Genomic DNA, 24,511 nt, shown 5'->3' with positions numbered 1-24,511 from the left:
CATTTGAATATCACAAGGATTTTCAAGCATTCAATATATTTTGAAGTCACAATAAATCAAGATAAATATATAGATAATCAAAATATCCAATAATAAAACAATTCAATCGATCAAACTCACAATATAAACTCTAATATTGATCAAAAAATGTTTAAATCATTAGACTTCACCTCTAACCTTAGTGTAAAAATTTACCCAACCATGTTCATCACAAGAGCCATGGAAATCAAATAAATATTCTCCATGATAAAACTAAAATAAAACACAAAACTAAACACAAGAAAACAATCTTTAGAAGAGAGCAAAAGTGGAGAGAAGAGCCCAAAAGAACTCCCCAACATCCTCACTCCACTAGAGTCCAGTATCTCCCTTCGTTCAGCACCAGGAAAACCCAACCTTTTTCCTTCCATTTGCTGTCCAAGAAGCAGGTCCTGTATTGTCTCTCACTAACTAGCCCGAGCAGCTCTCGTAAGTCGGTGTCTCACTCAAGCTTCCCCGAAAGGCCCTCAGGCTCCAAACCTCTAAAATCGTAAGCCCCCTTTCCTTTTCTCTAAGTACTTTCCATAAACTCACTTTCCTAAAGCTAGCTCCCTATGATCCTCTATTCCCGAACCCAGTCAAAGCTCTCTCTATTCCGTCAAGTTTTCGGTGCAGCCCCACGTCTTTTTCTCCAAGTCCCCCTAAACCAGAAGTCCCCTGTATCGAAAAAAGACCCAGCTCTGCATTTTTTTTTTCCGTAAATCACTCCTCCATTCCCTAAGCCCAAGACTTTCTCTAAAACGCTCCTCATTTTCTGCTGCCTCTCCTTTTCCTCTTTCTTCGTTAGATTTTCTCTCTTCTTAATCTAGCATTTTCTTTCCTTCATCCAAGACTTTCCCAAATAAAACAGCCAGCCTTTCCATCCCCTATTTCCAAGCTGCGTCAAACGAAACCCCTACGGCGTCTTTCTTTTCCAAGCTGTAAAGTCCACTTCTCTCTTCTGCTGCATCCAAAGCTCCCGTTAGATAGTCCTCTTTTCATCAAACACCAACGCTGAAGTCCCTCTTGAAGCCCAATAGTGTTCTATTTTTTGTGTCTCTAGAAAGCACATGCAAAACTCTCCGTTTTTTAGTGTAGAGCAACTCCTAAGAAATAAGGCCTAAAAAAAGAAATAGAAACCATAAAAATAATAGAGCAATAAATAAAATAAAAAGCAAGACTAGAATATTAAAAACGTGTTGTGCATGTGAAGAATTATTGTCCAATTAAATCATAGGTTATAAAATTAAATATAAATCATGATATTAATTTATTTAAATCACAGCTCGGATTTATGCTTCTTAGCCATTTTTTCATCTAAAACTAATAATAATGTTAATAAAATAATCAAAATATATTAGTTCTAAATCTATAAAATATGCAACATTCCATCTTAATCAGAAGCCAAGTTCAGAGTATTGGGGTTGGTCATGGGGTGCTCGAGCACATGATCCGTTAGTCGCTCAAGACTCTTGTTGTAACCTTGGCCCCATGACTTTTTCCGAATGGCTGTGGCACTCCATGGCCAAAATATGGACCTCACGAGCCAAGATGGTGTTGGTTATTCCAAGCAACTTTGACTGCAGTGAGTGAACCTAGGCCTCACACTGCTGCAAAAGGAATTTTTAGCTTTGGACAGACCGAGTCAGCTCAAAATGTTCGAACAACAACTACGAGTGCCACCCAGCCTTTGAGTTGCATTGTTTGATTAGTTGCTTCCACTAGGCCTGGAGCTCCACGAGCCCACTTTGTGCTGATTACAGCTCCTCCTCTTGCTTCCCCAAGTGTCATTGGAGCCTGGCATGCTTGTCCCGAAGATGCTTGCACCCCACAATGACCTAGGCAAGCTCTTCCCTCACCTTGCCCAACTTGCCATCTGTGAGGGCCATCTCATCCCAAAGCTCCATGCCCCTCTCTCGTAGGAGCATATTATGCTCCCTCAATGTGTCCAAGTCCTTCGCCAGGGTGTCACGTCCACCACCTCCTAGTTCACCTTGCAGATCTCCAAGTGGGCAAGCAGCGCCAGGGAGATAAGCTCTTGGTCCTCCTCCTTGATTTCCCCTCGCTCCCCCACGATCATGGTAGCTAGTTGATCTGTAGCCTACTCCATGAGCAATATTAAAGAAAAGGAACGATTAAGAGAATCAAATTGAGTGAGAATGGAAGATAACTGGGTGAAGAGAGGCCTTAGCTTGAGCTCTTTTGAAGCTCGAACCCGTCGCCTCGGGCTTCTTGACTCCAGAATACATGGATGGCTGGATGCCCCCTAATTTCCACAAGGGCCCATACAAGCCTGGGAGGGACTTGGAGGAAGGCCCGGGTTAGAGGACTACAGTCGCTTACCTTTAGCCTCAACTTCTATCGACTTGACCACCGGCTCCTCGAAGGTAGTAACTTTTGAGAAAAGCTCGGAGGGTTCCACGATTGCTGTGGGAACTTCAACCTATGTAGGGGCCCCTTCGGCTTGACGGTGGCCTCCATTCCTGAGGGGACGAACTCCCCCACAAAGGGAGACTGCGGCATGGCCTCCTCTAAGACCAAGTAGGAACCAATCTCTTGCTCCATAGAGTGACTAAGAGAAGGCGACGGGATGGAAATGCAGACTTTACTTAGATCTACGACGAGAGGGCCCAATTTAGTCTCCTTTCAGATAGGCAACTGTTGACTCGAAGGAAGGATCGGAGCTTCAAGCACCACGAGCAGGGTATTGGGATGCACTGACAAAGGTGGTTCTTTGAAAGTAGGGAACTACTTCACCTCCATGGGGTGCCCACGGGGTGCTGGTTTGAGGAAGGCATTGAAGAAGGCCATCTGAAGGTCATCATCTCCTTCTTCTATAAGAGCTGTAAACCCTAAAGTCGAGGGAGCCATGGTCGCCACAAGCAAAAGATGCGGCACCCTTTACACAGGAGCCCTTTGCCGCGGCCCGCGGGGGGGGAGGGGGGGTTGTGGAACCTTAGGGTGAGCAGCCCTTCCTTCACTCCCCAAGATGGTATGGTAGTAGGAACCTCTGGCCTCACTCCTGGAGGAACAATGGCTTATAAGTTGATTCTACCTTCAAATTCTAAAATTCACCAGTTTTTCATGTGTCATGCTTGAAGAAGAAACTGGGTGAACACATTTTGCCTTTGCCCTCATTACCACCAGTCGACCATGAGGGTACCATACAACTATGACCAGAAGCTATACTTGAAAGGAGGATGAAGAAAGTGGGCATGCATCAACAATGGTTTTGATCAAGTGGCTAGGGGCTTTAGTGGAGAACAATACTTGGGACTCCCTACGGAAATTACATGGGGAAAGGCTTTAATGAATTTAAGTGCAAAAGAGGAAGTCAACATGAAAAAAGGTGTGTGGATTTAATAAGACTTTGCATTTTCTTATAAAATGAATTAATGAAACAACGTATTTTACTAAGGGAAAGGTATATAGTGTGCATTTTACTTTGTTGTTGTTGCGTTTTATTACTTAGTTGAAGTGATGCGATTTGATTATGTAATAAACACATTCCCGTAAGTATATAAGCCGGAAGGTGTTCAAGTCTTGGTATTGAAAGACATTGTGGAGGTTCTTAGAATTCCTCAAAAATTCTCTCCAAGATTTGTCAATGGAATCTTGGTTTTGTTCTTGAAGTTGTATTGTTCTTGATCTTTCTTCTTCTTCTTTTTTATGTTCTTTTTGGCAAGGAATCATTGGAGTATAAGAGTACTCCTGACACATATGAAGTTTGATTGTTGTCTTCCTCTCTATTTCAGCTTGGCTTAAGAACATTTGTCAGCTACAACTCTTGATTTCAATTTCGGTTTCCTATGCATGACTAAACACCATCCGACATGGGAATGATTTTTACTTCACTCGGCAATGGTTTTTACTCATTGGTTTAGAGTAATCTTTTTCAATTTGAAGCTAGGGTAACGATTTCAATATTTTTACTTGTTGGTTTTTGCCCTAGAGTGCCCATTTGTCACATATTTGTTGGTACTCACTGTGTGCTGGTTTTTACTTGTTGGTGGTGATGATTTTTACTCATTATGTGTTGATCTTTCATACTTGTTATTGGTTTGTACTCCAAGATCGTTTAAGAGGAGGTTTGAGGAGTGAGATGAGATGAAAATTTTGTAAATAGTAGTAAGATAATTTGTGAATAGTAGTAAGATAGTATAAGTTGAGTATTTTTTAGGTTTTTAGAAAAGAGAGAGAAAAAGTTGAATAAAAAATATGACAAAGTTAAAATATTGTAAGAATATAATTTTATAATATTACTTTTGTTTGAGAATTTGAAAAAGTTGGAATTGTTTTTTATTTTTTATTTGAAAGTTTAAAAAAGTTGTAATAATTATTGATTAGTTTGAAAAATGGTTGAGCAATAGTCAAGTTAAGCCTTTGAAAGGGTATTTTCAGCAGGAAATCAAGCCAAACTCAATAGTTTTCGAGCATGGTCTGGTTTAAATCAGTTACATGCTCGAGATTTTTATCATCTCTTAAAATTTGTTGCATTACAAACTGATTTGACTCTAATAATTATAATTTATAGGGATATCTAAATTTCTTTTTTAGTCATGTTGACTACTACTATTCGTAAGATATATGAACTTCTCATGGCCTAGTTGGTTTGTGTAGTTGTATTGTGTTGTTTTGTAAAGGGCAAATAATGTTTTGTGAAGCTATATTTTTGTGCTGGAATCTGTTATGTTATTTTATTTGTGTTGTTTGCTTTCATATTTACAAGAAAAGTTTGCAGCCTATTTATTATGTGCTTTTTTTTTTTTTTTGGTCATTTCATTAAGAATATGTGTTTGTCTAAATTAGATACAGAGCTTCAATAGGAATTTTGTTGCTTTATGTGGTTGCACCACAACTAAAATATATGACAAGAATAAATTAGATAAAAAAGGAAATTAATAATATTTTATTATTATATAGAATTTAGATGGATAATCTAATGTGGGAATATGTTTTGAATGGAATAAATAAAAGGCAAAATATGTGATATTAGCCAAGTTTTAAATTTAACTTCACCTTTACCTAATCTAATGTGGATGAACATTCTGATTGGCTTAGGCAAAGGTAAAACTAAAATCATATGTATTCTATTCAAGAGAAATTTTCACATTGGATTATCCATTTATTAGATAAAATAATAAAAAAATATTATTAACTTAATGTTTTTTATAATTTTTTTAATCCCATTTATTTTTCTCATATTTTGCAATTCAAACGTATTGCAAATTATATGAACCCAAGAAATATATAAATAATAATTAGTGGTGCAACTGTTATGTAGTAAAAAAATGAAAGAAATTAATATAAATTATTCAATGGAGGGCGAATGGTAATTGTTGGGGAGATTTTCGCCGAGGGCCCGAGGCCTATGAAGACTGGCCGAGACCTAATATCAGGTTGGTCCCCCACACTCCAGGGGGCCCAAGAGGCTTGGCCCAAACCCGCGGGGTCTCTCAGCAACCCGAATGGGACCCATGACCCACGGAGATCGGGCATGCCCATCTAGGATAGGATGAGACGTTGCACAGAGAGTGGAAAGCCAAACTAGAGGAAAGGGAGGGAGGCATGTCAAAGAGAAGGGACAAGACTCCAAAATAACACAGGGAGAGATCAAGTTGCATTAAATGTATTCACCAGAAAATCACACTGCATTAATGACCAAGCCGCATTAATGGCAGTATGATGGAGGGAGCTTCGGGTGGATTTCCCTTTCCCTTAGGTCGTAGGGTATGACCTTCTGACCCCCAGGACTAGGTATATAAGGTCCTTTGACCTTTAGGTAAAAGGATCGGCTTCTTTCGCTGACTTAATTCTCTTGACTGAGTATTCCCACTCCCTAAATTCTCTATTTCCCGAAACATGAAATGACTATTGCTAACTTAGGCATCAGAGGGTTCCCAAGCCACCCTTTCTGGCATTCTCTCTTACTTATAATAGGCCCTAGAACACGAAGACCCGAACCACTAAGAACCCGACCCAAGAGCGTACAAAACATCCTGTCAACAGTAGCACCGTCTGTGGGATTCAAAAATCTCTAAAAAATGTATCCTTTGTATGCCTGTGAGAACCCATTCTTAGTTGGTGCGAGAGTAGGAAGAACAACCCTCTGTTAATATGGGAGCTAGGTTAGCAACAATGGAATAACTTGTTGAGTAACTCACCAATGAGATGAATGTTCTCCGCAGGTGAACCAAGCCCTCAAGGACAACAATAAAGATTTAGCACACCAAGAGGACACAAGTACTAGTGAACAACAAAAGTCTTGATGAGAAGAGGAAGGTGACAATGATCAGAAGGAGAGGAAACGCATGCAAGACAAGTTGTGCAACCTCAAAGGAAAATACGAGGAAGTGATGAGAAAGATGGGGAGCTCGTCTACGGCAGACCAGCTACTCATTAGCACAAGTTTGCCTTATAGCGCAAAGGTAATGGCAGCTCCGTGACTGCCAAAATCTCGAGTCACCCTAGTGAAGGCATATGACAAAACCCGTGACCCTATGGAACATTTTGAAACCTTCAAAGCTCACATGACATTGCATGGGTTTTCCAGGGAGATGGCTTGCAAAGCCTTTTCATTAACTTTTAAGGAGCCAGCGAGGACATGGTTTAGTTCTCTGTCATCCCGTTCCATTGAAAATTTCAACGAGTTAGCCCGCCTATTCCTCACCCATTTAATGGCTAATAGGAGGAGAAGGGCCTTGCTAACCAAAGCCAACATCAATCGATTCTTGGTTTCTTCAGATCTGTCCTATTTTAGTGGTCGTCATATCCTGGTTTTTTTTTTTTTGGGTGGCGAGAGAGGGGGGGGGGGCGGGTTGTCTACTTCTCAGGACCAGAATAGGCCCTCTAGTCCTCCGTTGGAGGGAAAAGGGAAGAAGCCTCACACTGAGGTTGAGGAGGATTATGAGATATCGGGATCCAGCAACAGCAGTAGCAGCTCTAAACTTTCCATAATGCCTCCTCGGGTCAGTTTACCTAGGTCCCATCCATGTTGAAGGCTACAATGCCAGCCCAGAATCAGCAACCTACATTGGGTCGTGCATGCGGCTCCCAGCCCGTCCAAGTCCTCCAAAGAAGCACTAAAAGCAAAGAGAGAATCCAAACCCTACCCCTGCTCGGCTCCAAGTCATGTGGGAGTATAAGGGTTTCACCACCAGAGACGGTCAAGGGAAGGGAGCCTGGGTTAGGCTCTCTTTCTCCTACCTCATCCTAAGAGTCAAGCCCAGTCTGCGAATCATCAATTGAGACCTGGAACTCGAATTCCCTCTCTAGGGCCGAGACATGAGGAATATTGGAAAAGGTGTCCAAAAGACCACGGGAGAAAGCTCCGTCGATCTCTACATCTTACTCTTCGTCGACCAGCTCCAGGTCGATGGAATAAAAACATTTGATGATTGGGTGGATTCAAGTTCTCGACAGGGGAATTGAAAGTTGAGAGCCATGGAGAAATCAGTGAGGGTCTACCCCCATCAAATCACCTAGACCATCCAAGTTAAGAGAACCTCATCACTTAGACCGTCGAGTTCACAAGTTTGGCCTCTCATTTTTTACAGCTCCTGTATTTAAGTTTGTTAAATTGTTTTCTTTACTTGATAATTAAGGAAGTGACTTTTAGTATATTGGTGTATTTCTTTTAAAATTATTTAAATATGTTAAAAATATATAATGAAAAAAAAAATTGTACTAATGGGCAAGCCCAGCACTCAAAGTTGGGCGACACACTAGCACTACCCTTGATGTTATGTTTACTTTAAAGTTTTAACTCATCTTTATAATTGGGCCCCCTTTATAAGAATGTGGTTTTGTCAACCCATGAGAAGGAAGACAACCCATGATTATGAAAGGCTCGGTGTTCTTAGCAGGGACACAATGGTAATTAGCACCTTCAGTATTTTCACAGCATGTATTTGTACAACAATTGAGGTCAAGGTCTGCACACTCGTCAATATCGGCCATTGTAATGGAATTTGTTAAAATATATATAAATATATTTTTTTATAAAAAGAAAATAGAAACAATTTGAGATTCGTCCAAAAGCTACCATTCCAAAAAAGTTTTATTATATACAAGCAAAGTCGCATACTAATCTGTGTACCAATACTGGTTCCTTCATATTCAAAATTTAAATTAGCATTGTTTTCAATAAAATATAATTTTTGACTAATCATATTAGATTGATACACATATTAGCGAGCAATTGTTCTTACAACTAAATTTTTCCATTCCAAACTAGTTTTTTTCTTTGGTATGGAAAACACTTTGCTGCAACTGTCTAGCACGTGATCAAATTAAGATAGCCTTTTTAGATTACTCTGAAAAGTTAGTTCAAACATACCTTTTGGTCAAAGAAAAGGAAAAAATATCTCAAAATAATTAACACTAAACTCAGGTATTGTTTGGATAGTGAGTTAAGTTTGGATAACTTGAGATAAGATAAAAGTTGAATAAAATATTATTAGAATTTTTTTTAATAATATTATTATTTTGAAATTTGAAAAAGTTGACTTGTTTATTATATTTTGTATGTAAATTTGAAAACAATGCAACAATGAGATGAAATGAGATTCTTCTTGTATCCAAACCTGAGAATACTAATGATTCGAGGAAACTTTAATATATGGTTTGGTTACACAGATGAGATGAAAAGATAAATTTGTTAATAATTGTGTATAATAGTGAAATGATTTGGGTTAAGATATTCTATGAAATTTTGATGAAGTGTTTTGCTACTCGTCATCCCCACTCACCACTTATTTTTAATTTTTTAATTTTGTTAAATTTTTTTCTTTCTATTTTTTTGAAATTAATTGAGTTCTTTTACTAATCATCTATATACCACACATTAGGTAAGAAAAAAAATAAAAAAAAAATAAAAATTATGTGTAATTTGAGGATGAGTAGAATTTTTCTTTGATAAATAAGAGAAAAAAAGTTGAATGAAAATATTATAAATTCAAATTTACTATACTATAATTTTTTAATATTTATTTTGTTTAAGAATTTGAAAAAATTAAATTAGTTTTTGTATTTTGTTTGTAAGTTTGAAAAAGTTGTAATGATTATGTAATAATTAAATAAAAAATTGAGAATTTAAATTTAAAAAATATTTATATTTAAATCGTATGTAGATGTTAAGATAGGATGATTAGATAGATTGAAACTAGCTAAGATATAGTTAAGATATAGGATCTCAATTGTTTCATGTTTCTTTATTTTCTTTTACTGGAGTGTATCGGTTATTGATTGGTTTCTTTGGGGTATAATGTGGTTTTATTTTGTTCGGCTTGTAACTATTGTTTTTCTCCATTATAAGTGAAGCTTTTAATAATTTGGAGATAGATCACTATTAGACATGTGACCCTAACTCTTTGATAAAAATAATAAAAAAAATTAAAAGAAGAAGAAGAAAACTTCAGCTTATCATGTTTGACCAATTTATATCTAAAAAAACTCTTTAGATAAAGAGAATTAGTTGTACGGAACTAATGATCTCTGAATATCTCTTATGGTTTCTAGCTAACAGAAGAGATTTGGTATTGTTTGGCTATCAAAATTTATTATCTCAAATATAAAATTCTCATTTCATTATTATAATTTTTTTAAATTTTTATACAAAATATAATAAATAATTTAACTAGCTTTTAACTTTTTTAAATTTTAAAATAATAATAATATTAAAATATAATATTTTAATATTTAATTTTAAAATTTAAAATTTTTATCTAAAAAATCTCAGTGATCAATCAGAACCAAAATGTCATGAGATAAACAAGTCTATCAAACGCGTTTGATGATTAATTTTCTATTCACTGCATTTTTTTTTGGGTCAACGCCTTTCACTGTGTTAACTTGGGACCAAAAGCGTGAAGACTTTCGAACATCATCAACAATAGAGCCGTAATTGACTATATATCTCTTAATTACTAGTCATTTTGGAGTTTAAAGTCAAATATAATGATTTAATTAGATTTTTCTGAAATCATTAATACGTATTAATAGAGCCGTCTACGTACGTACAGTAGGTCGTTAATTTAATATTTCAACTTGAGTTATGATAATTACTAACATTAGAGATCAGGTATGAGGGGCCGAGAGGATAGGCGACCTATATGTGTATAACAAAAGGACACGTGCTAGACAATTGTAGATAAGATTTTTCTACACACGTGCTGGACAGTTACAACTTTAAATTTTAGGTCAAAAATAATATTATTTTAATTTTATAATATTTTTATTTAAATAATATTTTAATATTTCTCTTTTATTTCTTAAGATTTACTAAAATATTTTACTTCAAATAATTTTATTAATATTCATAAATTACTTTATTACTATTCACATGTATTATTAGATATTTTAATTGTCCAAACCATCTGACTCAAGAGAACCTTATCACCTGTACCATCAAGTTCACTTAGCATAATTAACATTTTTTTTACTTTTAAATTTTAACTCATCTTTATAATTGGATCCCCTTTATAGGAAGAGCCGTGCTACATCCACTAGAACAACGAGACTCGTCCCGAGAAGACAATTTGTTTTGTTCTTTCAATCATTTTTTTTATATTTTTAAATATATTTTTTTTAAATTTATTACATCACTAAAAAATACTTCTTTAATAATTAAGAATACAAAAAAAAAAAAAAACATTCGGGACCCATAGCTTTTCTATGATAGGAATGTGGCTTTGTCGACCTATGAGCAGGAAGACAACCCATGATTATGAATGGTTCAGTGTTCTTAGCAGGGACACAACGGTAATTATAACATTCAGTATTTTCACATTGTGTATTTGTACAACGATTAAGGTCGAGGTTTGCACAGTCGTCAATATCGGCAATTGTAATGGAATTTGTTAAAATATATATAAATAAATTTAAAAAAGAAGAGAAAAAATAAAAAGGGAAAAGAGAGACAATTTGAGATTTGTTCAAAAGCAACCATTCTAAGACAGCTAGTTTCTTTCCTTGGTGTGGAAAAAGCTTTGCTGCAACTGTTCAGCATGCAATCAAATTAATACTTTTCTATGTTTTTCTCAAAAGTTAATTCAAACATACCTTTTAGCAAGAGAAAAGGAATAACTATCTCAAAATAATTAATGTTAAATTTGGTACCATCTAGATTGTGAATTAAATTGAGATGATAGGAGATAAAATAAAAATTAAAAGTTGAATAAAATATTATTAAAATATTTTTTTAATATTATTATTATTTTAAGATTTGAAAAATGTGAATTTTTTATTACATTTTTTGTGAAAATGTAGAAAAATTATAATGATGTGATGAGATACTTCTTATATCCAAATTGGTCAGTTAATGATTCAAGAAAACTTTACATTTGTTTTAGTTACACAGATGCAATTAGATGAGGAATTTGTTAATGGTTGTGAGTAGTAGTGAAATTATTTGAGTTAATATGTTTTATAAAGTTATGCTAAAGAGTTTTGCAACTCATAAACCCCACACACCACACTTATTTTTATTTATTTTTTATTTTTAATTTTTTTTTTAGTTTTCCTCTTTCGAAAGTAATTAAATTCTTTTACTAATAATCCTGATACCACATATGTGGAAAGAGAAAAATAAAAAATAAATAAATAAAATGATGTGTGGTGTGAGGATGATAAGTATAATTTTTCTTTGATAAATAAGAGAGATAAAGTTGAATAAAAATATTATAAAATCTAAATTTATTATAATATAATTTTTTAATATCTCTTATGTTTTACAATTTGAAAAGGTTAAATTATTTTTATGTTTTGTTTAGAAGTTTAGAAAAATTGTAAAGAGTGGGTAATGATTAGATAAAAAAACTGAGAATTTGAAATTGAAAAATAATTGTAATTGAATGGTGTTTTGATATTGAGATGAGATAGATTGAAGCTAGATAAGATTGAAACTAGCAACTTGGCAGGAGAGGAAGTGCCTGAACCCTAGGGTTCAGGACGTCAAAATTACTTTTTGCTCGCTAGGCCTGAGGGAGCAGCCTAGCTCCTTCCTTAGCATGGGAACCACTCGAGATGTAATGACAGAACATGAATTGATGAGGAGTTCTGAGATAGGGAAATCCATCGAACGGCACACTTACAAGGTTGGATACGCACCATCCTTACAAAGTACCTCGTAATCACAAAAGGTGACATGGTTTTCATAAAGACATCCTCCAAAAGCCTCAGGAGACCGCCATGCGGTTGCCTCCACAAAAGCTCACCATAGGATATAGTACCAAGAGGTTGGCCTAAGGCTAGAAGACAAATCAAGGCTAGGAATAGCAAAATAATGGCTCAACGCGAGGGAAAAGAAAGCTTGGGAGCGCTTGAGAAGCAGGAGAGGAGAGTTGATGGCAAATGATGAAGGCAAATGAGTCATTTATATAGGCTAGGAATGACGGTTCGTTCCCCGAGATTCTGGAAGGTATGCGTACCCTAGAGTCTCATCAACTCCAACGTGAATCTCATGAAGAACCTAGCACAAATCCCGAGACAAAATAGTGGGAGTTATCCGAAGCCATAAACACGGAGAGGCTAACAGATGTACATTAATAGCTAACTGCCCAAGATTCACATAGATTTTCGAGCAAGACATCAGATATTGGACTAGTCTCATTGGGAAACCAAAGGCCATCATACAACAGAGAATTTGAAAGAGCGAAACACGAAGCGACATAAATCTCTACAGCAAACTGACACATAGACAATTTGAAAAGGAGGCTAGAAATACAGAAGGGCAATCATAGCATAAGGAGATGTATTAACACAAAAAATTGTACAGAAGTGAAGAGATGTGTGGCATCCATGGTCTTTGTAAGACAAAAAACAACAACAAAATGTTACATCACAGCCCGAGGGAAAGAGAAGAAGGACAAAAGGAAGAGACGTCAACAGCTGAGAGGGATCAATCGCGGGAAACCCCTGAGTCCCCTTTGGGGTCAATGGGGCCGACCTCAAGGGAACTCGGCTCCTGTTTAGGCTCAGCAGGGTCAACCCCTGGCTCTTCAAGGCCATATCTTCCTAAGCCGGCACTAGCGTTATCACCAGGAGAGAGGTCAGGAGGGTTACCGTCCTCCGGGAGAAAGGCATCTGAGATCACCTCCCAGATCTCGCCGAAATGATTGAGGACTGCTGGACCAGGCTCGAGGTTTCTAAAGTCAACAGACTGCAAGTGTGCCTTCAACGCTTCTGAGCTTCCCTAAGGATTTAGGATGACATGGTCACACATCCTTTTGAGGCCCTCAAGATATCAATGAGACCAAGCCTCGTCCCAAATGAAGAGGACCTTTCCCAATTGTTCGCTAGATAGGGTGACAGCCTTTTACACCTGTGACAAGTCACTTTGCAGATCTCGGATGGCCACTTACTAAGCGGCTATCCTCTTATGGGCAGCTCTCAACTTGGCCAACATCTCCTCCTCATGGACCCTACCAGTGGACAGCAAGACTTCTTGGTCCTCTACAATGGTTGACAAGGCCAAGTGCTCTTCCTCCAACATTTTGACCCATTGGGCATCAAAATCTCTAGGGCTCCTCAGTTCTTCATTCTCTGCCTAGAGTAAGTCTTAAGACTCATGAAGCTTGCTCAGCGACTCTTGGGCCTTCATGGGCCACTCTCTAACCATAGCCAGCTCTGCCTCTAAAAAGCTTCTCTCCTCCCTCTCTCCACTGGCGTAATGGAGCGTTGTCATCATTATGGACTGAAGGCCCAAGTTCTTCCTCAGCTCTTTCAAAGTTAGAGGAGAAGACTAACGAAGAAGAAGAAGAAGGAAGGAAGTATAGCCAAGCATAACACAAGAAATGACCTTAAAGAAAAGCTTTCGTAGCAACTTGGACTCCCGCTCAAGAGCCTCATCTCACCAGGATCTGCCCTGAAGCCTGGGAGAGGCCGGGATGACTTCGTCCATGATTTACAAAAGATGTGGGTTCACCCTGCCTCCCACAAATCTATTAGGGGCTATATGAAATGGCTTACAACTGGACAAAGCAGAAGCACCTTCGGTCACCAGCATGGGGCAAACGCAAGAGATGGTGGCCCTTCCTCATCCCGGGGGCTACGCCGACTTCCCCCTCAGAATTCCCGTTGCCGCCACAGTCTTCCTTGGGCTTGGTAGGGTAGGAGCAAGAGGTTCAACCGTCGCTACATTTCCAGGACTCAGCTAAGTAGGGTTAAAGTGCTCGACCACTACCTAGTTGCCTTCGAGAGCGCTGACGTTTGGATCCACCGGCGTCCCGACTGTAGTAGCAATCGACGAAGAGTTGCCCGCAGTGACTCCACCACTCCATTGTGAGGAGATCGTCTTATAGAAGTCCCCTTTTTGGCAGACTCTAAGTCCACCACAAGATGGTCCGAGACCTCCTCGAACTCAAAAGCCTCGACCAGGGATCAAGCAGTAGACGTCGAAGAAGGAGACATTGCCACGTTCAGCTCTGGGGGCAGTTCCACCTCCTCGGTTTGGCTAGGCACCCTATCCAAAAGAGCCACCTAGAAATGCATGTTCACCAAGTTTACCCATCGGGAAACATCATGTGATTCTACAAGAATACCTGGACCTCTCAGGTCGAGCTCCACAACTAGGGCCCAAGGGAAAGGGGCATGTTAGATGCACTCGATGTTGCAGGCTCACCTTCCCCATGATGTTGGATAGGCCTCGCAGAAGATGAAGAAGGGGCATAGGGCCGCGTAGATGCCCCAAAGCTAGAATGTTTGGTGCTAACGGCCCTAGGGGCCAAGGCATTCTACAATGATGAGTCATCCCTGCTGGGCTTTGAGCGGGCCCTTTTTCCCTTGCCTTCGAAAGGAAGGTCCAAGTTTCGTTTCCTTGAAGGATTGGACAACAAGCGAATGATGATGCCATGGGTGGAAGGGACAACGTGGCCTATTGAAGGGAGAAAAGCGAGAAGATTATCCTTCCCAAGGAGAACCTCTAAGTGAACGAGGAGGGAATGCTGGGTCGCCCAATCTTAAACAATTGTGATGTGGCACAACTCGTTTGGCGTGGCAACAGGATGCACATCCCTATTGCTCCCTAGGAAGCCCTAATTGGGAACTCAACATGGCTGACCTAACCTACCGAGAACTCCTATCCACAGCCAGACAAGAAGAAGAACTTGCCAGTCCAATCCGACACCTTGTAATATCTCGGCTCCAGTATAATTAGAGTGAGCATTCCTCTGAAGCTACATATATCCCTAGTGCCCCTCTTCACGTTGTGAGTCAAGAGAAACTCACAAAAGGTGAGATCGGCATGTTCAGGATCAGACTTCAACAAAGCCTGTCGCCACAGAATGCAACAGCGGATCAAGATCCACTAGGCATTCGAGTGAAGTTGAGCAGGAGCTATCTCATACAAGACTTCACAAACTGGGTGAGGAAAAGCTAGCCTTAGCTCACAAGATAACATGCTAGGGAAGAGAGCAACATGCATTGCTGAGCCATCAGCACTTACAGCCCTCTCATGAGGCCCCAGGGCTTCAAGAACCACCATATCTGGATATGGTAAGTCAAAGTCAGTGATCGAAGGAAGACAGGAGAGGCCTCGAAATGCCAAAAGCGACCTGTGTAGCCTAGCTCCGACGAACCCGCCTCAAGACGACTCTCAAAGCTTGCGAGTTCGGCAAATTTCTACGTGATCATCTTGACAGTAAGAATTCGATAGAGAGAGAAGAGCAATAAGGAATATGAATGGAGCAAAAGGAATGAGAGGGAAGTAAAACAGTATGACAAAATTTATCAGTTCTTGGCACACTACCAATGTAGAAGGAAGGAAAGATTAAAAACCCCGCATGTATATGCGGCCACAGAGGAAAGAAAACATCTTATAGTCATAATTGTGGAAAAGATAGATCGAACCCATCGGGTATCCAAATTAAGTTTCCCTAAATAGCAACGAAAGAACCAAGATTGGACATGTGGAACCATCAACCCACTAGTATTTTCACTCAACGGCGAGAAAAAAACAACAAATGGCAATATTAAGTAGGAGCAAAAGAAATTTCTATCGGTTTAACTTGATGAGAATTGACGGGGTAACTGTCAGGGAGATTTTTGCAGAGAACCTGAGGCCCGTGAAGACCGGCTAAGACCCAGCGTCAGGTAGGTCTCCCACACTCTAGGGGGCCCTAGAGGCCTAGCCCAGACTTTCAGGGTTTCTCAGCAACCCGAATGGGACCCACGACCCATAGAGATTGGGCATAGCCATCCGAGTCAAGGTAGAACGTTGACAGAGTGCGAGAAGATAAACCAGAGGAATGGGAAGGAAACATGCCAAAGAAAATGGATGGGACTCCAAAACAACATAGGGAAATCACACCGCATTAAGGGAAGTATAGCTGAGGGAGCTTCGAGAGGATTTCCTTTCCCTCAAGTCGCAGGGTATGGTCTTCTAACCATTAAGACTGGTTATATAAGGTCCCTCAACCTTCAGGTAAAAGGATCAGCTTCCTTCACTCACTTGACTCTCTTGATTAAGTATCCCCACTTCCTAAATTCTTTGTTTCCCGAAACACGAAAGGACCATCGTTAACTTAGACATCGGAGGGTTTTTGGGCCACCCTTTACAACATTCTCTCTTACATATTGCAGACCCTAGAACACGAAAATCTGAACCGCTAAGAACCTGGCCCAAAAGCATACGAAACATATCGTCAACAATAATCATACAAATATAGAGAGTTACTATAACTAGTAAGCAAAATATTTATCTTTTGACCTCTTTCAATTTAAATAATTTAGGAGATTATTAGTCAAATCTCAATTTGCATTTATATTTAACTAAGCCAATGATAATGCTCTTGGTGGCATAGTCATGGTGGGATTAAAGAAAAGGTTCTGACATGGTTCAAGCAAAAGATTTGTGATTAAATGTTTATAAAAAAATATTTGTGACCTAACGGCCTACAGGGTAGTTGGCATGACAGTAAGTCAAACCCGTGGTTTTGTCAATGCGTAATCACCAAGGCGCTGCTACAAGTTACAACCACCGAAGCGAGCAACAGAGACTTCCCACCAAATATTCATTTTTTAAAAGTTTAAAAAAATGACAAATTCATTAAAAAAAAAATTCTTTAACTACTAAAATTTTATTTGTACAGAAAAATATTTTATCTCATTTCATTTATCTCATTTTGTTATTATAATTTTTACAAATTCTTACATAAAATATAATAAATAATTTAATTTTTTTAAATTTTAAAATAATAATAATATCAAAATAATATTTTATTTAACTTTTAACTTTTATCTAAAATTATTTATCTTATCTCATCTTATTAAGTTAAAAAAAAAAAATCATACAATCTATAACTTTTATCGATAGATTCCCTCAGTGGGAATATGATTTCCCTAATCACCAAAAGGATAATTAAAAATAACACATAGTGGAGAAGCTTACTGACTTTTAAATAAACAAATAAAAGAAATTACGAAGATATAATATTTTGTTAATATAGAAGAAAGAATAGCTAACCTACCCTAGGGTGCACCACTGCACCGTGCATTTCGTCAACTGGACTTTGTCGGCCCAAAATTGACTGGACTGAAATAATGGGTCTAAAACTTGAGCCAAAAATCCAAGACATAGAATGCACACTTATTAATCATATAGTGAGTTGAAATAAAATTTAAAAATTAATTAAAATTATTTTTAAATATTATTATTATTTTTAAATTTAAAAAAATTAATTTTTTTATTATATTTTATATAAAAATTTAAAAAAATTATAATTATAAAATTAAATAAAATGAGATGAAACATTTTTACTATTTAAATGGAGCCTTATTTTGAGCCTCATATTGGCTATTATTTGTTGAGTATGAAAAAATGATAATTCTACTTCGTATCTTACACACCACATACCATACATTACGTTTTTTTTTTCTCCATATATAATATATGGATGTTGAATACAACAACTCAATTAGTTTACTAAGAATAAAATAAAAAGAAAATAATAATTATTCTCATCTGTCACTATTCATCATTCACACCCCCACATCCTATGAAAAGCATTTATACATCCCATGAAAAATACTCACATCTAATAAAAAGCTATAAGTGTGGTAAAATTCAAATGAAAAAAATTCATTTGATGTGAATAGTGTGGTATGATGTGAATAGTGACTGATTTGTAGTAAAATTCAAATGAAAAAAATCTGCTCATCATCATTTTTTTCAGTATTCTCTTATCATCTCATTATATGTCATTAGATAATTAAAAATTATTTATTATATTTTATATATAAAACTCTATGATTTAATGTCACATCATTAGATAATGGGTAACATTATTTACATATAATTTTTTTACAATTGTATTTTAAATTGAGTGTATTTCGATAAAACAATATTATTTTTATAAATTATTTTATAAAAGTTCCTCTTATTAAAATCAGAGTTGCGTAAAAGATCTTTAAAAAGATTGTATCCGTATCATTTTCCTTTTACTGATATTTACTGTTCAGCGCAAAGTTCTGACTTTTTTTTCCCTGTATTTTGGTCCGTAACCCTAGCATTTTCCATTTGTTTAAAGGGGGAAAGAAAATCCCCCATCTTATTTTGGTATTGTATTTGTTCAGATGGTATACAATAGAAGGGAAGATAGATGAGTTTCGAACAGTGCCGAAGCATAGCAGGATGAGGATCATTGGGTTAAAGTGTTAGCAAGCATGTCTGCGGCTCTTATTAATTTTTGTGAAAATTTTAGACTAAAACTTAACAACTTAAATTCTTTTTTCTCTCTCTAATTAAGGCACATAAAAGGTACTGTATTTTGATATAAATAATATTAAATACAGTATATACTATACACTACTCTTTTTTAAACAAATTACTTTTTTTTTTATGTGATCTTGAACTTTTCTTTACCACATTTAGATGTTGAGATGATTTTAAATGATTTGAGTTGATTTGTGAATAGTATTTTATGATTCTCATTAAAATATATTTAAATATATGAAATAAGTTGAGATAATTTTAATATTTTTATAAAAATTTAAAAAATTAGTAGATACCATCGAATAATTGATCTAACCAAACACAAACGTTTGATACTTGGAAAATTTAAGACAAAAATTATTTCAGTTGTCATATACAATGATGTCACCTTAAAACACAGATAAAAAAAACAACAGAACGTTCAAACTGGTCGAAAGACGTCCGGAATTGTATTAAAAGGTTTGGCGAAAGCAGCTGTGATTGTTTTGTTTTTTATGCAGCTCTGACAGGTAAAGGAGCATTGCGCAGGGCGCAGCAGACGAGTGAGCGCACGTGTTGTGGGGGGGTTCGGTTTCGCCTTTGGAAAAGCCTGACATACGGTACAAAGTACAGACAGAGCCAGGTGGGTCGCATGCTGTAGTTGCATGGTCTATATTCCATGACACCAACTGATCATTGTTTTGATTTGAAATTCTACATAATAATAAAAGCGAGATATCTTGATCATTGTCAAGAAGTCTCTTCCTAATTACTTTAAAAAAAAAAAAAAAAAAAAAAAAAAACAGAGAGAGAAGTCTCTTCCAAAGATGATGTTCTATTATTTTACTTGTTTACCCCACTTTGTTTTCATTTCAAGTTGCTCTGATCTCTCCTGCATAATTCCCTCACTCAACACTAAAGAAGCAGCCAATCTGCCAAGTCATAATTAATTCTTTCATGAGTTAAATTGGTGAGGCGAACTCCTCTTTATTGAGTGGGTTTAACACATGCAGATTGTTCAATTAAATATAGATTAATAGTGTGGAGTTAGCCTTCAAATTGAAGACTTTTTCTCTGATCTCGAGTTAAATTATTCTTATTTATGCTAGGAAAATCAAACCCAATCATCCCTATCCATCTAACACACGATATCACACTCTTAAGCCTTCCATTGAAACAGGTGTACCACCTCATTATACAAGAAGCCAGTGTCATTATCTGAAAATCCATGAGGTGCCTAATTAGTAATTGGTAGGTTCATAATTTGCAGCTGTTTTGTATAGGGTGCCATTACTCAGTGATGAGCTTGCAGTGCAGTTTGTCACATTAGTGACCCAAAATGCAGCCTTTGTATTGAGACATATATAAAGGGAGATCAAAGCTGTTAGATGGGTATGGTATGTGGCTCTCCCCACAGGCACTTGTTACAAATCTATAATCCTTATATGCGTATACTACAGATTTTGTGCATGGTTGGTAGGAAACATACCCCACTATTTCTTACTGGCAATAGCTATATGGGATCTGTAGTGTTCTATTTTCCTTTTTTAGTGGTGTTATTAGGCTTGAAAAAATCTTGTTTCATAACTCTAGAAAAAATGTTAAGAAGAACCTAAGTTGTCTTGCTCTTTTCCTTCTGCTTATCCTTTGCAGCAGATACATTGTTGCTGTATCTCTCTTTTTAGTCTTTGATATTCAAAGTAGATGATGAAGCCATAGAATTGAAGTCAACCATGGTGGCCACTGGTGTCCCAAAGTATCCTACAATATATACTTTGGTCAAAAAACTTTTTATTTTCTCCTCTGGTGGAAAAGTTAGTTTGGGTTTTTGCCATCATGTCTGATCCTGCAACACTTTTGACTTCGAAGATTCTTTATACGTGACCCTACTTGTCTTCCAAGTGTCTAGTATTGTTATGGTGGATACTATGTCAATTCCCACATTAAGGCCACTGATATGTTTGCATTTTATCCTAGCAGAAGTTTGAGGAATGCTGTTCAAGAACAGTGTATCAGTTAAGATATATTTTCAAGAAATGTCTGTCTAGAATTACAATTTCCTACAATTTAGAGACCCAATTTTTGAATCCCACTACATTAATAGTAATGCTAGATATATTCTTAGAACATGTAAAAAGCTTTCAATGTGCCTTTTTTTGCGGCTCTCATTACCAACCTCGCGGATGTGCACTCCATTTGATAAAAAGTAGTATCCAATATCCATCATTTAAAAAAATAAGATTTTTTTTAAAGGAACGGGCAGAGTTGCACACTCTAAGAACTTATAGACCCAACTTGAGACTTAAAACAACTTCCTACTTGCACGTGCATACTTCAATAATAAGAACCAATTGTTACTATCTGGTGTATGGTTATGTATTTTTTTTGTTTGTACCATTGGCCTTTCCGGCTTGCATTGAACTTCACTGTTTCTTCCTTCAGTTGCAGTTAAAGTACTTGTTAATCAAATAAAAACAAAAAAGAAGGAAAAAAAGTTAAACTTTGTAATCATTTTTAGTTGTATGATTTCAAAAGTGGGACTAAATTTACCATTGAAGGTGATGCCATGTGCTGAGCCAGTGAAAAAGTAAGTGCTTTTGAACTTTCTCCCATCTCATGTGGGAGATAGATCTCTATTGGCTTTTTCCTTTTTTTTTTTCACTTTTAAAATCCATCTTTGTCTATTGCTTTGACAATTAGGCTTTTGAATGTGACATTTTAACTTTTGAATTCCTCCATTGCTGCATCACATCAAATGATCATTGCTCTGCAAGGTTGGCTACTTTATTCAGAAAGAGTTCTTCCAGAACTGCTAAAATCAATCTGAGGAAGAGTAAAAACTCTGTAAAAAAGAACTAATTGAAATTTCAAAGTTAATTTAATTCTCCAAACCATTAATTACAATGATGTCAAATGAACTAAAAAATCAAGCCATTAGCAATAGCTTGATTTGTTTTCAAATTTGTAGTTTCATACACTGGAAGCTCCTCTCTGTACCTCCCAATTCCAACAAGGTGATCAAGCTCAAACAAATCCGAGCTCGAATAGCTCTCGGCATCATCATCATCATCAACCTCCCTGTGGCCTAAACCTCTCAAATCAAATGCAGTTGTAACCTTCTTTACAGAACGAGTTTTCGAAATTTTTCGAATGGTTGGAATCGTCATCAGGCTTGGATCATCTTCATAAATACATTTATGACCGCAGGGCTGGGAATCCTCTCCAACGATCACGCTAAGAGGATAAAACTTTACAGATCTTTTGATACCATTGCTCAGTTTTCCTCTTGAAGCAGGGGTTTTGCTCAAGCAAGACCTGGAAGAACATGCAGACTTCGATTTGGGCTCAAAGTTCACATCTTCTACAGCTCCAACATAGCACATTTTGGCTTTCTTCACGTTATCCGAATTGAAAATCGAGTTGAGAAAGCTAGCAATGCGACCCCCGGGTGAAATGGGCTGCTTCGCTTTCTTCAACTCGCCGTGCATTTTCAACCCCTGTAGCTTCAACTTCGCGGAACTTCCTTCACTCTTCGACTTGGGATGCTTCTCTGAATTCCGATACTCCAACTTCGTCTGCTTCTTGGAGCTCTGCAACTTGGGTTTTGGTTTGTGTTTGTAGAAAGACTCTGTTTCCGACGATGAGAAGCCTGCGCCAGAGCTAGACTCTGAGGAGCTTGAGGTTGAATTGAATAGCACAGAGCTGTGAATGCTCTGCTTCTCCATCCAATCTTCGATCATGACCGACCGACGAAGATTCTTTACCTCCCTGTCCTCTTCTTGTACCCAACTGCCACGCTTAGAGCTGGAAATGCTCTGCTTCTTGAACGCGGTTGTTTCTTTGAAGTGAGCTTCTGCGGCGTTGGGTTCGTCGATGGAACGGGAAATAACGTCTAAGAGAGTGGAAGAGAAAGAAGGGGTTCTTCTTCTTTGGGGGAATGAGTATTCTCGCGGCGATCTCTCCCTTCCATACATCTTTGCGATGTGTACAACAACGATTTTGAAATCAGAGGAAAACAGAGTATTTAAAAGAGAAAACAGGGAGGAGAGGAACAGGTGAGGAACAAAGGACCCAGAAAGGAGAGTACAAGACTGAGGTATTAGTTTAGTTTAAGGTGGGGGGAATGGGGGTTGGGAGCTGTTGTGTTTGCTTTGAGAACGTCAAAAGCTGCAGAAGGCAACGACATCATGTGGAGGAAGGAACAAAGAATTACAAAGAGTGTGCGCGCGTAGGAATTCCTTAATAGTCAGTGGAAACATGTTTTGTGCCTCGTTTCTGTACGACTTTGTGTAAACATAGATGAGAAATGCGACCTCTATAGTCTATTAACAGAGAGAGAGAGAGAGAGAGAAAGAGAGAGAGAGAGAGAGAGAGAGAGGCACATCACACGCATGGGCATTAAAATATTTTTTTCTTGTTAGTGTAGAATTGCATTAAACTTACTAAAAAAATGGAGATGACATTATATTCGTGTCGGACTATTTGGGTTTGTGTCGGGCCAATCAAACTTATATCAATATGTCAATCTTACTTTGACTCGAATAATAAAATATGTTGGTCTAGCTTGAATCAGTATTTTTCTTTTTATTGCTCACCAAAATGGACACATTTTTAGTGTACCTAGTACTTCAATTACATTATTATTATTATTATTTGCACAAAATATTTCCTTACTTGCTTCATCATTCATCTACACACATGAAAACATGTCATAAGGGTTAAGCATATATTATTAATCCAAAATGTTTAAGTTCTCAGGAATTAAAATATAGATATGCCCTATTTCAATATAAACCAAGTATATCATAAACATGAAAAGCCACTTGGTTGCCACTAAAACTTAAAAAAAAAAAAAAAAAAAAAAAAAAAGAGACAATATATTATCTTTCAAGTATCTCTCATTGATGGATATGGCAAGGTTCGAAGTAGGTTTTGACTATCATATTACAGTAGTTGATGACAAAATCATGGGATGGTGGCTTGAAGATATTTTAGAGTTTTGATCTTGATGGTTTCAAATGGAGGGTTCCCCCCATTTTGGAGGATTCATTTTTCAATAATTATGTGTTTTTTAATTCACTTAATTATCAAAATAGATGCATAAAGTATAGTTGTTTTTTTCATTAACATTTAGGGGACATATCATTCCCTAAAAGTTTATTAATGGATATTAAAACTATTTAAACATATGTGTATTGGGGAAATGATGCATTATATAACTAAGTTAGTTAACCCGAATTACACGGCTTGACTCAAAATAGATACGATCATTAATTGAATCAATTGAGTTCGTGTTAAGTTGACTTGGGCTAATTAAACTTGATCTTACCTCTTTTATTTTATGTCAGACAAACGGGTTTGTCGGTTTAATCCATGTAAGTCAACTTGTAGGTTACAAGGGTTGACCAAATATATGGATTAACCGATGTAAGTTAAATAAACGGATTAGTTGGATTAACCCAAGTAAAACAACCTGCAGCCTACAAGGGTATTTCAATTGAGTTTATATCAAGTTAACTTTGGTATGATTAAGGTCGACTCCATCTTATATTAATTTTAGTGAGATTAACCCATATAAGTAAAAAAATGGATTAGCGGATCAATACATGTAAGTGAACCCGTATCTTATACGGGTTAATCAGATCAAATGAATTTGCATCAAGTCAAGTCAAGTCTAATATGCTCGACTTCATCTTTATTGTATTGTGTCTCGTATTGAATTTGTGGATCATGTCGAAAATTGTCTACTTCAAAAAAATGTTGAGATCTCAACACATTCCAAACAAATATTACTGTACAAAATGA

At 37.0% G+C, this 24,511-nt stretch overlaps 1 protein-coding gene across 1 annotated transcript; it reads right to left on the bottom strand.

The window, feature by feature from the left end:
• Window positions 1-21,562: 21,562 nt before the first annotated feature.
• On the bottom strand, window positions 21,563-23,056 carry LOC122307784 (protein BIG GRAIN 1-like C). The gene has a single exon (XM_043120875.1). It carries the CDS (start codon window positions 22,678-22,680, stop codon window positions 21,625-21,627), a length of 1,056 nt encoding a protein of 351 aa, XP_042976809.1. The 5' UTR covers window positions 22,681-23,056; the 3' UTR covers window positions 21,563-21,624.
• Between the last annotated feature and the right edge of the window lie 1,455 nt (window positions 23,057-24,511).

This window comes from Carya illinoinensis, chromosome 4 (genome assembly GCF_018687715.1).
Source record: "Carya illinoinensis cultivar Pawnee chromosome 4, C.illinoinensisPawnee_v1, whole genome shotgun sequence".
Taxonomy (NCBI): domain Eukaryota; kingdom Viridiplantae; phylum Streptophyta; class Magnoliopsida; order Fagales; family Juglandaceae; genus Carya; species Carya illinoinensis.
The sequence above is the reverse complement of the archived record's forward strand: the minus strand, read 5'-3'. Positions and strand labels throughout refer to the sequence as shown.

Excerpts from the sequence above, each read along its gene's own strand:
- LOC122307784 (XM_043120875.1), bottom strand. The coding sequence starts at position 22,680 with ATGTATGGAAGGGAGAGATCGCCGCGAGAATACTCATTCCCCCAAAGA.